A 17,345-nucleotide genomic window follows, 5' to 3' on the forward strand; every position below is an offset into this window, starting at 1 on the left:
GAAGCCCTTCATGTAGCAGTACCTACCCGAAAAAAAGGGGCTTAGATGTGCACTCGCTTTTGATCAGCACACCACAGCAACTTCTATGTGTTTCACCACACACACATTCACTGCTTATTTTTCATTCCACTGCACGTCATGATTACCACTTTTCCCACATCTGTCAGTGAAACTGGTTTATTTGTTGATTTGCATTGACTGGAGTGAATGCACAGGAAAGCCGTTCATTGTTTGATCCGATCACATCGTCACTCGGAGCAGAGGCAGTGTTCAGTGAGTCCTGTAATTATCTGGACCCTTGTCGACGGCTACATTAAAATTAGCCCTGCCACAGTTTCATCAGGGAAAAAAAAACACACAAGCGTTTTATATGAGAGAGATTTTGAACCTCGCACCTTTTGCTTCTTTTGCCTCAGCTGCCGTGCAGTGTCTTCTCACTCTTCACACATTTTTTTTTTACTGTCCACACACACACACACACAGACATATAGCTTCAGCTGCCATAAGTGGAATCAATTCTATGGGAAAAGCAATGGGAGCCGTGATGTTGCCGCACCTTATTTTCCCTCCAGTTGGAAGACGACCCGCTCCACCACTGAGCTGTAGCCGCCCCACTGAGTAACATGGGGAGGGAAAAAAGAAGGATTTTCTTCAGTGGCACATTTAAATGCTTGCATGTAAGATAAAGGATTCAAGGCATCTCACACAAAAAAATGAATTGACTACACTTCATAGTGTATTTTGACTTAAGGGGAGAAATGACTAGCACTATGATCTTTTATTAAGCTCCTTTATTTCATATCATGCTTCACTTTATGAAGGGAACTTGACAAAGTCATTGACTCGTCAGTGCATCGGCCTTACTTTTACTGCCAACATGTTAACGCAGCCTGTCTTAAGTCCTCCTGGCAGCAGAATAGCAGCAGGACTCATAAACGTATTGTAATCCGCTATAATCAGGAGAGTTGTCCCAAAAACACCACGGATACTCACAATTCCACATCTGCATCAGGTGTGCCGCGTCGGAGACAAATGCCTGCTTTACATACAAGGGTTGTGACCCGCTTCTGTCTCTTTTCGCACACAGCAAGGCTGTCATTATCACTCATTAAGCCCCACTAACCCGTGTTAGTTGCGCTGACCAAACAAAGGATGATTGTAATCAAGTTCCAGACACAGCAGTGTATTTAATGCAGTGTCAGAGGGTGCTCACCTTTGTCAGCCAAATTTATAATAATTACACATTAGCTGCTTTTCATGTCATTAAATTATAGTGCAATGCAATCGCACATGAGATATGCCCATTTGTGTGTGTGTGTGTGTGTGTGTGTGGATTAGTGAAAGGTCCCCTTTCTGTAGTTGTTGTCGTCTTTTTATTCCATTTTGCCCGTCTCTTCCTCTCATTCTCTTTCCTCATCTTCAGTTATTTACTGTCCCTGACCACATTGATATTATACCCAAGCGGAGGTCATCAGTACTCAATAAGCTCTTGAAAATGAACAATGGCATTTGTCAGCGTTTAAGTGGTTACTCTGACACAAAATAATAGTAATGGACTGTGGCCGCAGGAACATCGCGGTCAGCGTTGGCGATGAAGAGTTTACTGGGTGTCATCGGGATGTTCGAAACGCCGCATTATGCAAAAAAGTGTCTGTATATAAAGGACAATAGGGGCTTAAAGAGAAGGAGAAGAAATAAGTTGTGGTACAACATGGAGGCAGATGAGGAGCTCAGCAACTACTGTACTTATTCTTTTTTTTATTTTTTTATTATTTTTTTTTTTGGAAAGATTTACATGCAGTTCACGACCGAGTGCCTCTTTTTACGCTTATATCCTCCTCGCTTCACTTTTAACTTCATCCCCAGGTGCCGCCGGGTGCATCTTTAATCAGGACATGCTTGCTTTGACACCTCCATGTCACCAGAACATGCTTCTCTGCTGCTGTGTGAGGAATAGTTATCAGGAGGTGACATGAGGGAAGCTGCTGCAGCCTCGCCGACACTATGGACCCAGCGTCTCTCTCTCCCTCCCTCCCTCCCTCCCTCTGTGTGTGAGTGTGTTTGGGGTTGAGGAGGGAACACATGTATTTTAATGGCATACATATAGCGCTATATGTTTAGGGACTTAGAGCCTAGTGTGTGTGTGTGTGTGTGTGTGTGTGTGTTGATTACCAAGGATAAACCTATTTCCCTTAACAAGTGTGAAGTCAAGCTGCCAGAAAAAGAAAAAGTCATTTTCCCCTCCTCTTTCCCACACCTCTCAGCAAACCTTGACATTTCCCAGCACAGAAATGTGAAGTATTTCTTAAGTCCTTTCATGCCTCAGTAGACAAATTGGATCAACCTATCGGTTAACCTTCACAAGAAGAAGAGATAATACTTTGGTGAATTTATTAAAACTAAGACATAGGCATGGTTGTCTTTTCCTTGTTTGACAACCTTTCATGTATCACTCTTCTGAGCTGCTTGCTTTTGACACAACCGCTACGTTTCTCTTTTCCCAAAAGAGAAAGGGGAAACAAAATAATAAAACATAGCGCTTACACTATGAAACGAACGAACAAACAAACGAAATAAATAAAATATTACCATTTCAACTTTTCTTGAAATGGTAATATTTGTTGAAAAGGTATTTTGTTTGAGAAGCTACTGTATGGCCTCCGACTGAAAGTTGCAGAGGTGCAATAATAGTCGTGTTTGTACAAAATGTACAAAAAAACATAAATATACTGACAAATATTGTCTCAGTGATGAGGCCTAAGCAAATCCTCGAGTAAACAAACAATGATAACACACAAACACAAATCAAATCTATTGTTTTTAGCATCTTATCGCCGTCCTCAAATAATTACCAGGTTATCAAAAAAGGGGAAGGCACTGCTACGCACAAAAAAAGATAAAGGACGTGCAAAAGGAAAAACATCACATGCGTGCATTTTATCTCATTTTAAGCATGTTTTTCAATCTTATGACAAACGTATTAAAATGTGGGACCTTTTAGAGACATTGGGTCAAAAGAACAAGTGCAATTATATTGTTTTTTATTGGATAGATTTGTCGAAAGTCTCTAAGTCTGGGAACGGCGCCAGTGGGGTTTAAAGTTCTTCTTAACTACAAAGTCTAATTGTTTAATATCAACATGTGAGATTTTTGAATGACTGGCTTTTTGGGTAAACATGTCTTTTTCTCTCACTGTAAAAGCAAAACTGATGTTTTCATGTCATCACAGAGACAGATGACAGATACATACATATGTATATCTCTATATCTATATATATATATAGATATATATATATCTTGTTCCTCAGACGTGACCAGCAATACAGTGGCGCCCCTTAAAAGCCTCTTTTACGATGCTCTGGAGTCCTTCTGCGGGCTCGGTCCCATATAGCTTGATATGAGGAGAGGTAATAGAGTCTGTGAGGACATCAGTAATCCTGTCAGCTGTCCATGGAGCAGCCTCAGCTTCAGGTCTCAGTCCTCCGTCCTCTCACCGCGGCAGGAGCCGAGGCGTCCGCGCTGTTTCCTGAATGCTTAAGGTGAACAACATGTCAGGTTCTTAAGGGACGCCGGGGGCATCAGTTCTGACCATAAGCTGACGCCTTCTCACAGGTGCTCAAGCGCATTGGATCTCGACGAGCTGCCCTGGCACAACCAGAGAGCGATTTCCTAGAACTGATTGGCTGTCAGGCTCAATCCATTCCCTGCCCCCGGGAGCATGTCTCCGTGACCAATTTAAGAGGCGGTCGGAGCCTTCCCACACTCTCTGACTCTGATAAACAGTCATGTGTAGATGAGAGCAGATTAAATCTACGTGTTAAAAGGCTGTATCTAGCTCCATATCAGACACTGCCTCTGCCCCCAAGATGCTAATCTGAAGGATTTGTGTTATTGTTCAACATTGCTGTTGTTTACTTTCTATGTTCTTGATGTAAAGACTAATTTGTGACCTGGGGAATTCTACCGCATCATAGTGAATCCCAAGGATCTACTGACTGGATACCTTTACTTAATAAGAGAGACCTTAAAGGAATACTTCACAGATTTGCATGTAGCTTTGTTTTACGAGAATAGTAGTAAATGTGCTTTTGAAAAATTGGGCTTCCCAACCTCAGTTTCCCCTTAATTGAGAAATATCTTTCTTCTTTTCTTTGTTACGTGCCCACCACTTTACACTTGGTCCTGTTAGCATAACTGTTAGCAAAGATGGCGGACACTGTTTACATTCTGGGAATGAGTTCCTGTCTCCCTACAAGTGGGTCTAAAAAGGGCGGAATTAGCACAAAACAATGAAGATATTTCTCGACTATTTCTCTCAACTGAGGTTGGGAAGCACAATATTTCAAAAATACTACTATTCTAGTATTACAAAGCTAAATGCAAATCGGTGAAGTATTCCTTTGATAACATCAACATCATGATTCGTAGATTAAGCATGAGTGATTTAGTTACCCGAGAAATACTCCTTTTGTTCTCCACATTTAACAGAGTCGTACAGTTTCCACCGAGAGCGTTAATCATTTGCAGGAGTCTTTCCCTTCTCCTCTTGGAATGGAAACAGGGAAGTGGGTCACTAAGGGAGATCTGTGTTATTTCAGTTAGAAGAGGAGGCAGTTTTTCCTCACTGGGCCCTGCTCTGGGCCCTGCTCCAGGCCCAGCTGTGTACCTTCCACCGTGGGCTGTGCCTCTCCCTGCATACTGAAAACATTACTGGCCACAGGTCAGAGTGTAACTCTGCAGGATGTCTCCGTGTCTCCCTGTATGCCCAAGCCTTCATTCACACATTTGAGTAACCAAATGGTTTCGACGGTGGCAGATGACGAGTTAACCGACCAAATTTTGCCATCATACTCAAACAGGTCTGGAATATTTCTTTTGAAGTGTGTTTTGACACACAAGTGCACTCGCACTTAGCCACACTATCCAGTTTTTATCGTCATTAACATTATCAACTGCTTCCCTTACTCCCTGTTATCATTAGGCGCAATGATGATTGCATGGTTGAGAGCTTCACCCCCAACCCCAACTGCACCAACTCTTTTCTAATGGTTCACCTTGAGCTGAGAGGTATTTAAAAAGATAATGGTTTCAACATTCAATGTCAAGGTTAGATAGTGGGAAAAAAAGAAAAACAAACCCAGCAACTTTCCCAAAGTACTTGGAAGTTGTTGTGCTGTCTTTTGAGTCAAACATCAGTGTGTGTGTGTGTGTGTGTGTGTGTGTGGGAGTATGCAACTGAGATCCAAGATAGTAGGAGGAGTGGATAGAGATGTGACCACACTTTAACCTCGGTCAGTGGGAGAAATCAGTTACAGCTGGATTTCACCAGTTGAGGAGAGAACATTCACATCCTGGGTGTGCTCTGCACGTCTCACTTATTATTCCAGCTCTGTTGTTCATGTTAAATGTTAACCTTGGCTGTAGACTGTGGACGAGGCCTGTGGTTCACAAGTTTTATATCCCCTTCTAATTTAAAAATAGTTGTTTGGTTAACTTGCGTAGATGCTGGATTTTACACGAGTGATGCTCCCTTGAAAGGTTCAGCTCTGTAAGAGAGTGACGCAGTATCCATGAGATGGACTGGATCTCCTCAACGATGCAAGAAATGGCACCCGCTCAGCTTGTATTTAATTTTGGGGATGAGGGCAGACCTTTGCATAGGGCAGATGGTGAGGGTTTGATCAAAATGTATTTAGCTGTTGATTTTTTTTTTTGCTTTTGAACTCTGGTGCGTGATTTGAACAGATGTCTCTGTTATTTTGTCTCAACCCAGTTCAATCATGCCAATGCCACGCGACAACATCTCAGTATACACCTTCCCACATAATCACACTGTTACTCTTGATACAGATATGTAATAAGGCAACAGAAAACATTCATATGTGCAACAAAAAGAAAAAGAAAAAAAAAAACACCTTCAATGGAATTTGTTTTTCCCTGAATCAGGCAAGGCCAGGGATCCTTACTCAGAATCCATCTCCTCCAGACAGGCTTGCAGTTCTCCTGCAGCTCAATCTTCATCGTGAGTCCCTGAGATGGAGGACAGGGCACATGTTTGCAGGCAGATTGCACATTTGAGGGAATAAATTGCCTTGTGGAGGACCAGACTCCACATTGTCTGTTCCACTCTGTGTTCCTCTGCCTTTAAATATGTTTGTTGAAGACTTGTCATTTGCAGTTTCTTTTATTTCTTTTCATGCCCACCCCCCCACCACCACCATACACACCGCGTCTGGTAGCAGAGCTCAGCCGGATGGTCTGGTGTCCGGAAGTGAACATGTGGTAGTGTTTAGCTTCGTAATGCCCTGTTTTATTTATTTATTTATTTTTATTTTTTTTTTTTACGAACGTCTTGAGGGAGATATCGTATGGATGGCGACCAGCAAAGTGATTCTGGGCCAGCAAACAGACTGAATGTCCAAGTGTTGGACAACTCTTTTTATAAGAGTTTCCCTAGGGTGTACCTCAGTCCAAGACACACAGAGGAGGCGTAGCATAGTTGCCAAGTCGCCATTAATAAGCCAAATGTGTTTCTGCTCAAACATTTGTGTAGTTTTTCAATGGAACCTAGATCCATTTAGTGACTCTGTCTGGCATAGGGGGGAGGCTTTGACTCCCCCTCAGTTAATGGAATGCGTATGCTCACCAGACACTTGAGTTCATGTGTTTATGTTGGATCCCGTAAATCTTTCATGTGTTTTGTTAAAGCACAATTTCGAAACATGTCCGCCTTCACATCTAATCAGTGGGAAATACGAACAGTTCATCATCCGCCGGTGCGTTTCGCTTCTCATGCTCGCATTCGTCATGCTCGCACGGCCGATATAACATTTTTGACCTTATCATTTCACCTCACTGGACCATATTATGGTCTGAGAATCAGCTATGCAAAGTTCTGCATAACAACACTGGATCTCAAAATCATAGGTCACATTTCAGCAGTTGTTATGAGCAGAAATTGCTAAAACAAACAAACAAAAATAGCACTCTCACTGCCCCTCACCTCATTCCAGTCTGGTAATGACTATGCTGCTGCCCCACAAATATACCTGGGTAAACTATTGTGCTCCAAAAAACAGTTCTGGAGAAAAGGGCATCGTCTCAGTTCTCCATTCAATTTATTGATCACCGTGCCTCTTTTGAGCAACTGCAGTCGACTCTTTTAGCTCCTATAATTGTTCATTTCTTACATGTATTGATGCACTTTCTAAGGATTTGTCACCCATGGAGCATTGACATCATCCAGCTTCTTTGTTTCTCCTCCTGACTATTGAATCATATGCTAAAGATTTCTTCTTCTCCTTCTTCTTTTTTGTAACAGCATTCGACGAAATTAAATCCATCCTCCGATTTATTCGAGGCATACTGTTAGAGACGGTTGGTACTGAAACGGCTATTGTTTTTAGTTATTCGTGCTCACAATCGCAATTTGATATGTGGCTGAAAATCTACTTTGAAAATCTATAAAAGCAAGAGGAATTTAGATACATTGTGTCAAACCGGGACCGTCTTGTGGAAAATCTGGCAACCTGTTGTCAGTCTGATTGGAAAATTAACGTGAATTTGTATTTTTATTAACTCTCAAACTGTGTCACAGTGTCGTAATTGTCTAACTTTCTTTTATTTTTTTTTATTTTTTTTTTCGAAGTTCATAAAACACCGTTGCATAAAAGAAGTCGTGCATTTCTGTGCGATGTGTTTATGTCATAATTGTTTGCGGCGGCTTCAAGGAAAACGGAGAGCTGCCAAAAAAGCATCCCACACTCTATCCATCACACTTGGCTCTTCACAGTGTGAATGCTTGTAAGATTCCATTAACAAATATAAATCTGTCCAAGCGGGATGGCATTGTTGTCAGAGCATTATACTTAGGCTGCTGGACAACTAGTAAAACACGTTTAAATATTGGCAACGGCGGCGATCAGCTGTTATAGATCCCACATTTGTTGACAGGTTAATCTGTTTTGGCAGATTAACGCACATGCAATCGCACACACGAGCCTTCATTGAGATGTAACTGTAAGTCCGCCATGTGGACGGTGCGATTTCTAATAACTGTGAAATTCCCGGTGCGTAAAGAAATGAACAATAAATGTTCAGATGAGAATGCTGCATTGCCATCTGGTTTAAAATATCCAACCCATATTCATCCCCACAACTCTGACGAGCGTGGCGGTGTGAATGTGTGCAAGGCAAGCCCTCCAGGGCCAATCAGTCCACGTGCACCGCTCAGGGGGAAACGTGTGACATGTGGCATAATGAAGTCAGTCAGCAAACGCTGTAACAAAAATCAGCCGACTGATGCCACTGCTCAGTGCACAGTGGAGGAGCTCTGAGCTGGATGTTATCAGGGAGGAGAATGTGCCCATTTTAGATTATTAAAGGCACTGTTGTTCCGTTTAATTTGAGATAGCATGGGGCCCCGGGGCACAGGCAACGGCAGCCGCGGCACTGATGGATGCAGCGAGAGCACCCTGCTGAGAGTCTAAGGTACCGAGGTGAGAGATTCAAGTGGCTGCAGAGAGAAAAAAAAGAAAAGTGAAATAGAATAGCTTAAGAGAAGAAGTTCATACCACAACTAGCCAGCATTGCCTTCTAAGTTTAATTTGCCCCCTGTCTGTGAGCCATTCTCAAAGGGGGATCATTGTTTCCTCGTGTTTTATTTTTGCTGGCTCTCCGGTTTCTCCGTCCGAGGCTTTTTGCCACATGAAAAATCCAGCTTTATTTCTCGGGGCCTTAAATGTTACTGAGTCAGGACATTGTCGAGGTGATTCCGCTGTCACGGGCTTCATGTAAAGACGATGTATATTGACTTTGTCTCTGTTTGGTCAACTTTAAGGAATTCGGGAAATCGCTGACGCGGGAGCATAAAGCGACAAGCGCATTTACACTGTCTCATGAAAGCCATAACGGGCGAACTTTGAAAGAAACTTCAGGTGCTGTGAAAAAGAAAAGGAGTCGTCGGCCACAGCGGTGGAGCGAATTGTCTTTCTCCGCTATAGTCCTATATGTGTCCTTGGGCAAGACACTTTAACCCCACGTGTGTATACAGACCATTTACAATTAGTTCTAGCAATGCCCTCATTACCAAATTATTATTATTATTATTAAATATTTTCATTAGAATACAACCAGAAAAGAACCTTTTTTTTATCTCGTCTGACACGACAACTCTCTATAACCTTGGGCAAAACTGGCTGCTGCTGTAAAGTGGTTTGCTGCTGCATACATGTCGTATGAGTGCATCTAACCCAAAGTTTGCTAAGGCCAACGTCTAATTACACCTTTCTATTCAAAATGCCAGTGGTCACAGAGAGACATTAAATCATGCATCAGCAAGGCCAACAACAAGACTGGTGGTGGCTTAAGTGTTTTGCACAGTACTGTAAATAATACGCATCCCATTTAAGAAAAAAAAAAAAAAAATAGTATTTAAACTAATGCACTGGTTTTAAATGTGCCCTTATGATTTCACTCTTTTCACATTCATTTATTCTTTCAAGGTTTGTAACTGCTTAAAATTGGTAACAGATCTTAAAGCAGTGCTGCCAAGCCTGAAAAAAAATAAAGTGTAGCCCTAACTTCACATTAATTAATGACTTCTTGGGCTTCTGTTACCATAAAAAGTTCAGTGCTCCGGTCCACGAGCACGTCTGAGCTCCAAATACGCTCGAACTGTCTTGTGCTTTGAGTAGACTTTTTTTAAGGCGAGAGCACAGAGTTCTGCAGGCTTCTGAAGGAACATCCTCAGATGTTGACAGAAAATCAAACCACTTTACTCGGCGTAGCGCTGGTGTATATACTTAACACCCTTTTTAGCGCTTCTTTAATACAGTAAACAACTGCATCCCAGATGTCATGTGTTGACAGGCAAGCACTGGAGTTTGGCAGGTGCCTTCAGCATCGCTTCTTCTCCGTGCCCAGGAGATGTTGCCTCTTTGATTGTTTCTTCAAATATGCAAGCCAGCGCTTTGGGAGTAGATTGTTTGTTCTACATTTCCTGAGAGACTCCCACCTTGGGTTGAAACAGAACAGTTGTGATGATTAGCAACAAAGTGTGCAGCCTCTCCCATAGCCATTGAGGGGAGAGAGAAGGAAGCTGAGCAACATCTCTGTTTAACTTTGCTGCTTCTTTATTGTTTAAAAAAAAATATCCACCATTCTTTCATCTCTTTCACCACCTCTCAGCACATTTCTGCTGTATATAGACTCTTGTTTTTTTTTTCCTTTTAGTGTAAATGAGGAGAAATGCAATGGTATTAATGCAGAGCACTGCAGACTTCGTAACGTCTTCATTAAGATTAAGTCTCTTCATTCTCTGACTAATTTGTCTGTTGTCTTCGGTCACGAAGCAGCGACTTAATGGTATTTTCTGGGATTCTTAGCGGGTAACGCAATTACTGTATCTCCCTGGCTCTCGCAAGTTGACAGACAGGGCCTCGGGGAAGAAGCTGTGCTTATCATTTATCTACCCACTGTCACAGTGACAGAAATGCTGGCGCCAACAAACAAATGAAGAGAGGGAATTCATCCACGGGATTGTTCTCTGGTGCTTCATCTGATGATATTACATGTTATGAGGTTCCAGTGTAACTTTAAATGAGGCGACCGTAACAAAGTGTCTCATCCTTTCAATAAATCACACGTGTCCTTACACGTGTGGGGCTGGACGGAATCAGACAAAATCATGGCCTTTACTGTTTGATGAATGCAATTTATGCACATTTTTGTGTTAATCTGGTTCGTGTAAAAAGGGGATGGATGCTCCCTTTTACACTGTGATGTATTGTACCATGTGCTATTAAAACCAAAGCTCATCAGTTTGATCACCCTCTGAGATATTTAACTCCCTTTTTTTGTGTTCATGTTATGAACACAAGAGTGATGTGAAACTTCTCACTATGGCTGCAATGGAGACGATGATTTCATTTTTATTTTTTTAATTGCTTTTTGCCATATGTTGCTGTCTCACCACTGCGGCCTGTCAGCTCATGCTTTAATATGCATACATGTATTTGCATTCTAATGTATGCAAACTGTTTTTTGTTTTTTTTTCCCCCACTTTGCTGTCGGAAGTGCCGAAAAACATTACTTTTGAACGTGTTTTGATCTCCCGGTTGTTTATGTAACCGAAAGCAACCAGTGTGACGTATCAATTAAACAGCGTGCTGTACAGTCACAACATGAATTACCAACGGAGTGAATTCTGACATCTTTGTTTTCCCTGTTTTTCCTCTGCAGTAAGGAGAGACGTGAAAGATGACCCCGAAGACAAAGTACCGCAGTTCAAGAAAAAGGCAAAAGAGCTGCGCATCTTGGATCCTAAGACGGCACAGAATCTCTGTGAGTACACCCCGCCGATTTGTTTCATTTAAAACTGTCACCTTATCCCATTTGCAGCTATGACCTTTTTTCTCAGAGATGTCAGACATCAGGTGTTTTCAAAACACCCGTGAACAGAACAACAAAACGTTAGTTAGGTGTTGAGTGTTTTCTTAGACCGTGTTCAAGTCATCATGTATTCAGTAGTTTATATCTGATGAATGAAAAAAACACACACTAGAGCCACATGGTCGGGTTGTGAATGAACTTAACTTGGCCTCTTCATAAATGAATGTGCCGAGGTTCTGCCTCATTAGGACCAGGTTTTAGTTTGGGGGCTACTGGTCCTGACAAGGTCAGTGTTTGCTGCAGAAAAAGGTCCTAAAGAGATAACAAACACAAGTACACACAGACACACACACATAAATCTCGAGTGGCTGCTGGCTCTGCCCACTGATTGGTAAGCAGAGCATTGTTTTTCCTGCTCTTTGGGATTTCATCGGCCGCCTCGATGTCCCTCTCCCTGGTGAAACAATGAAGATGATGACACCTCATGAAATATGCATGTCAGCTGCTAAGATTACAGGTCGTCCTCCTCGCAACCCCTACGCCACCCGCCCCTTTGTTTATCCACGCTTTGTCCCTTAAAAGACACAGGACAGGGTATGAACGATGCAGCGGCCCACTGTAGACCGGGGTGATATATGTATATAGGTGGGTACATTTGTGTACACTGTGGGTGACAGTTGAAGGCCAACCAGACGTGTGGAAGAAGCTATAGGAGGTGCATGTCCGTCACAGAAGCACTGGTGCTTCTTTGGTGCCTTGAAACCAGTTCACTCGCTGTGAATTATCTTCCGCGGACAGAACAGAGGGCAGATAAATGAGTCCACGAGAGGAAACTCGGGGCTCTGATGTCAGGACGGGGGCATGTGGCCCGAGCATACGGATGACACATAAAAGCATCTGTGCGTGCGTGTGTGTGTTTGTGTGTGTGTGTGTTTGCGCACATGTGAGCATGTGTGCATATTTGCAAATGTGCCAGTGTGTTACAATGTTGATAGGTGTCACTGCCATCTTTGATTACAGCCCCGAGCAGATGGGCAGATGGAAGAGTAGAAATCTCACTTCCTAGGTGCAAGGCGTTTGTATTACGCAGCTCCCCCCGGAGTGGCCTTGACATCCTCCCACAGCAGCCATAGATCATATTCACTGTCTCCTGTGGAAACCCTCACTTTTCAATGTTGATGCTTGGCGGTATTGAATGTTCAGCGACCGGGATGGGTAGTGGGACAGAATGAGTGATTGTGATGTCTGTGCCACGTTAAGTATTCTGGTGTAATAATTATTCATGCCACTGACTGATAAATTATAACTTTCCGCTTGTCTGTCCGAACTGTCAGTTGGACCGAAATTCGGCCCGTCTGTCTATCTGTCTGTCTGAAAGGCCCCTGCTTGCTTCCAGCTGGGGCAACACCGGATGTGTGAGTGGCGCATCTCTGTCGTGGAACATCTTGCTTTTCATTTAGTGCGTGTTAATTAATTTGCGCTGCCTACGCGAGACGCAACATGTCTTGTACTCGTTCTGACGTTAAAGCACAGCAACGTTCCACTTTCCTGAATTCTAACGGAGCTTTTATTGTGAATTATTTGCAGGGTTTTCAGGGATTTTCAACATGTTTCCATCCACAGTTGACGGTTGAGCCTGAGTCCAAATCCAAGTGCTTGTGTCACAAGTAGTCCTGAAAATGTGGACACAAGCAGGACTCAAATCAGTGTCCTGGGCTGTGCGCAGGCCTCCACTGTGGATATTTGTCTTGCGGTCGAGACTAATACAGAGAATTAGAGGTTGTCAACTTGAGATATGAGCTCACACTCATGTTTTCAATGAATGATTTTGACAATGATGCAGCTCGGAGGACGGTTCAGTGACCTTAGTCACGTAGTTTCCAAAGCAAAGTCCTGAAACAAAAAGCAGGAACGTGGCTCATGTTAAATTACTTCTACACATTAAAGAGGAACATGGAGCGGCGTGTGCAGCAAAAAAGAAAATAGAAAAAAAGAGCCCAGTGCTTAATGACAGCCCATTCTTCATTTGTACAATTTAATTAGAGTGGCCTGTGTATTGAATGCAGACCTCCAGCCAAACACAATAATAACACAAATGTATATTCCAGTCATTAGCAATCAATCATTCGTAGCCTTAAGACGTTTTCAAAATAGAAAATAAAAAGGTTGAATTGACTTTTTTCATCATTTTTAAAATGTATATTGTATAAAATAGTTCTTCCCCGGCGCTCTTTAATGAAAACACTTACTCTATGCTTAAAATGTGGAAAAAAAGGAAAAACAAAACAATTCTTAATAAGAAGTTAGATTAGAAGTATACCCTGTGAGCAAAAACATATCCAAAAAGTTACAAGATGACGGTGTAAGCCAGTATACAGTGTATGGCAGTATTAATCAACATAAACCGTGCAGAAAAGTCGACTTTTTCCAGGTTTGACAGAGGCCTGTGTCAACTTCAGTTCCAACTAATTTCCCATTCACTTTTGTTGAAATGTGATTGTTGAAGACAAGTGTGTAGGAGCTGTTTCGGTTCGTCTACATTACGCCCGTGCACTGGGACTCGGGAGTATTTTGGGATTCTGATCACGTTAAATTGTGAGATGCTTTGCAAAAGTATGCCTTAGTGATTTGACCGCGTATGATTTCTATTTGGTCTGGACACAATATTTTTTCCAATCTAACACTGTTGTGTTAACTCATTTACAGTTACCAACTACATCTGAAACGCAAAAGTGAATATTGAAAGTGACGTTCACAATGAAAAACCTTACATTAATAGCTTTAAATTGCAATGTAGGTTATCTCAAGACACTTTAAATGTTGTCTTTACAATAACTTAAAACCCTAATATCGGTTTCTCTTTCAATTAATTTGAGCGCCATCCACTTGAGTTTGTAATTAAGTAATGATCCAATCTGCCCCAGCATTATTTTGACAGCACATCCCCAAGAGGAACTAATAGCCAGCTGTGAGCTTGATAGAGGGAGAGTTTTCAGGGCCAATTTAAGAGACATTATGAAAGATACGGCGCTAAAACATTAATTAGTGATGACACTTTCAATTTGATCGGGAACATTTTAGTTAGTATCAGTGCGTCAAAATAAAACAAGCACACATTACCTTAATGGTAAACTATAGTTTATAGCACATGATGTAATATTCGCCTTCATTCATTCAGTAAAACCAAACAAATTGGAAGTTAATAAAGTGAAGTGAATATGACAAATAAAATGTTAACTAGCGTTAGAGCCACGCGGTTGGTGTAGTGGTTAGAAGACCTGGGTTTGATCCCCAGTCGGAACAAGGGTCTTTCTGCATGGAGTTTGCATGTTCTTCCCGTGTGTGTGTGGGTTTTTTTCCGGCTTCCTCCCACAGTCCAAAAACATTAGTTAAAACTGGACACCCTAAATTGACCGTAGGTGTGAGAGTGAACGGTTGTTTGTCTCTGTGTGGCCCTGCGATGGACTGGCAAACTGTCCAGGGTGTACCCCGCCTACCGCCTTGTTTGGCACAACACCGCCCCCCCGCGACCCTCACGGAGGAAAAAGCGGTAGAAATTGGATGGATGGATGTAATAGCATTACAATTCCATGTGGTAACTGTGGGGGGAAAGAAAAGATTCACAGCCTCTCCTTTTGTGGCATGCATGCAAAACACAGACATCAGGTCCCACTGCTGCAGCCATATAGTATAACAGCTGTTGAGTGTGACTCCTTCAACTCATTACCAAACCTCCACCTGTGACTTCCACCTGGATACGCCATCAGCTCCAATTTCCACTGGAGACCCCCCCTCCGCCCGTGCAGAGTGAAACAGCCACTAGGCTGTCCCCGAGGGCAGATTCAGTTTGCAAACCAAAAAACAACATGTACCCGTTCTTACCCTTACCGCCGCCACATCTACTTGTAAGCGGTATGAAACGTTTGTATCATTGTTACATTTGTGCCATTCACGTTTCATTGAGAATCAAGCAGAGGGTAAACCTCGATGCCCCTCGTCCCATTTTGTTGTCCAGATGACACAAACTATCCCGTTGAGGGTCAGAAAGTGTATTAGATTCTCCGTGTGACAAGTTGGGTCTGTGGTCATTTTGTTTGAGGAGCGATGAGTGGTGAAATGTCTCTTTGAACCCTGCAGTCTAATAAAAAAGGAGAGGAAATGACTCTCTTCTCTCTCCCTCCATCACAACAGCAATTTTCTTGGGCTCGTTCCGCCTGCCTTATGAAGAGATCCGAGACATTGTGCTGGAGGTGGACGAGGAAAGACTGAGCGAGTCACTCATCCAGGTAAAACTGATGTTCAGTGTGGTGTGCTCTCTCTCTCTCTATCCCTCTCTTTTTTTTCTCCCCCCTCTCTCTCTCTCTCTCTGCCTCTGCCCATATGAAAAGAAAAGTTTTTTGTTTTTAATTTGCAGAGTCTGCTGGGCTGTGTGTGGCGACTCCATTTTAGCATTGTAATGGTGTGTTTTGTTGTTTTTGTCCGTCTCCTCATTGTCATGTTGACCATAGAGACCCCCATTCAGCCTCTTATAATGAATGAGCCTTGGCAGACTCTCCCCAACTCCACCTTCCTTTCCTCTTGCCTTTGTCTTTTACTGTGATTGATGAACCTCCTAAAGGCTACTTGTTTTTTTTTGTTTGCATTTTCTTTTTTTTATTGAAAGCCGGGCAGGTGCGCGTGAGGTGAAGTTTTCATCAGACGGCCTCAGTCTGCACTGATATTTGTCAGTGTGTTCATGTCATACATTAGTTAGCAGCAATTATGAATTTTGATTTCATCACACTCTGGGCAGTGACGTGCGTGTGTGTGTGACCAAGCCACTGACAACAAATACAGGTCGGTTTGGTGCATCAGTGACTACATTGCACTGCACAGATGGAAACAACATTGAACAAACCCTTTTCTTTTGTTTTTAACATTTTCGTTTTGGATTTACAGGCATCTGTTCTCGCCTTTAAGACAATTCCGCTTGTTGTTTTTTTCTACCGGTGTTGAAAGCAGGCATAACTCCCCCAATATGACAGAGTTTCAGTTCATCTTCTTTCTTCTTCCATATCCCTCTTTAACGAACGTGAAGCAGGACACACGCTGACAACAACAACAACAACAAAGGCTTAACCAGTGTCACGAAATGAAATGTGAGAGATGACCCAAGCATCTGGGAACTGAGTTAATGTCACAAACTGAAAGGGGAGCCTTGATGCTTATCAACGTAGGAGCTACACCGCGCACATGTGTACCTGCCGTGCTAAAGACAGACTAATCCCCATAAAGACAATTAGGTTGATGGTCTTGCAAAAAAAAACAAAAAAAAACACCTTTAGTGACCACGTTTGTCCATCAACTCTTTTTAAAATACTCAGATTATAATCTCCTTAACAGGTGTGCACGCGTCACATGACTATAACGTTACAAACCTGAGAGCAATTTACTGATTTGAAGATAAAATGAATGAATGAATGGTCACAGTGGAAACATTACACTCCACTCACGAAACACACCTGCTGCGGCGAGACAGCAGGGAGGAGAGTTACACACCGTTAAAGTCCCCGAACGTGAGCAGAGCAGCAGAGGAAGGTATCGCACGGTGAGCGACTGTGCGGAGCAAGCTCACGCAAGGCAGGCGCACGTGTCCACACTCACACACAGTGAGGACCCTCATAGACATGGACTAGCCCCTTACCCTAACATGAACCGTCACGGCCATCAAGATACTCAGGCTGCCTGGATTTATATAGATTGATTTTACGGATGTAGTATTGTCAAAAAAGGTGAGGACCAGAGAAATTGTCCACCCTTTCCCGACATGTTTTTGTTCCTCACAGAGATACATACACAAGAACACACATGTACACAACTACGATCAGGCCTAATCCTAACCACACTGCATGTATTTACCTTAAAATCTACTACTATTTATGTTATGCAGACTTTTTTATTCCCCGTAAGTAAAA

The 17,345-nt window shown here is 42.6% G+C and overlaps 1 protein-coding gene across 5 annotated transcripts in view; it reads left to right on the forward strand.

Moving 5' to 3' along the window:
* The window catches only part of diaph2 (diaphanous-related formin 2), a 344,883-nt gene that overhangs the window by 179,902 nt on the left and 147,636 nt on the right, over positions 1–17,345 (forward strand). For all 5 annotated transcript variants that reach the window (XM_044040248.1, XM_044040249.1, XM_044040252.1 and 2 more), the window contains 2 exons: positions 11,242–11,343; positions 15,583–15,677. In XM_044040248.1, the coding sequence (XP_043896183.1) occupies positions 11,242–11,343; positions 15,583–15,677 (197 nt within the window). The remainder of the gene's footprint in view (positions 1–11,241; positions 11,344–15,582; positions 15,678–17,345) is intronic.

The sequence above is a fragment of the Solea senegalensis genome, linkage group LG12 (assembly GCF_019176455.1).
Source record: "Solea senegalensis isolate Sse05_10M linkage group LG12, IFAPA_SoseM_1, whole genome shotgun sequence".
Classification (NCBI taxonomy): domain Eukaryota; kingdom Metazoa; phylum Chordata; class Actinopteri; order Pleuronectiformes; family Soleidae; genus Solea; species Solea senegalensis.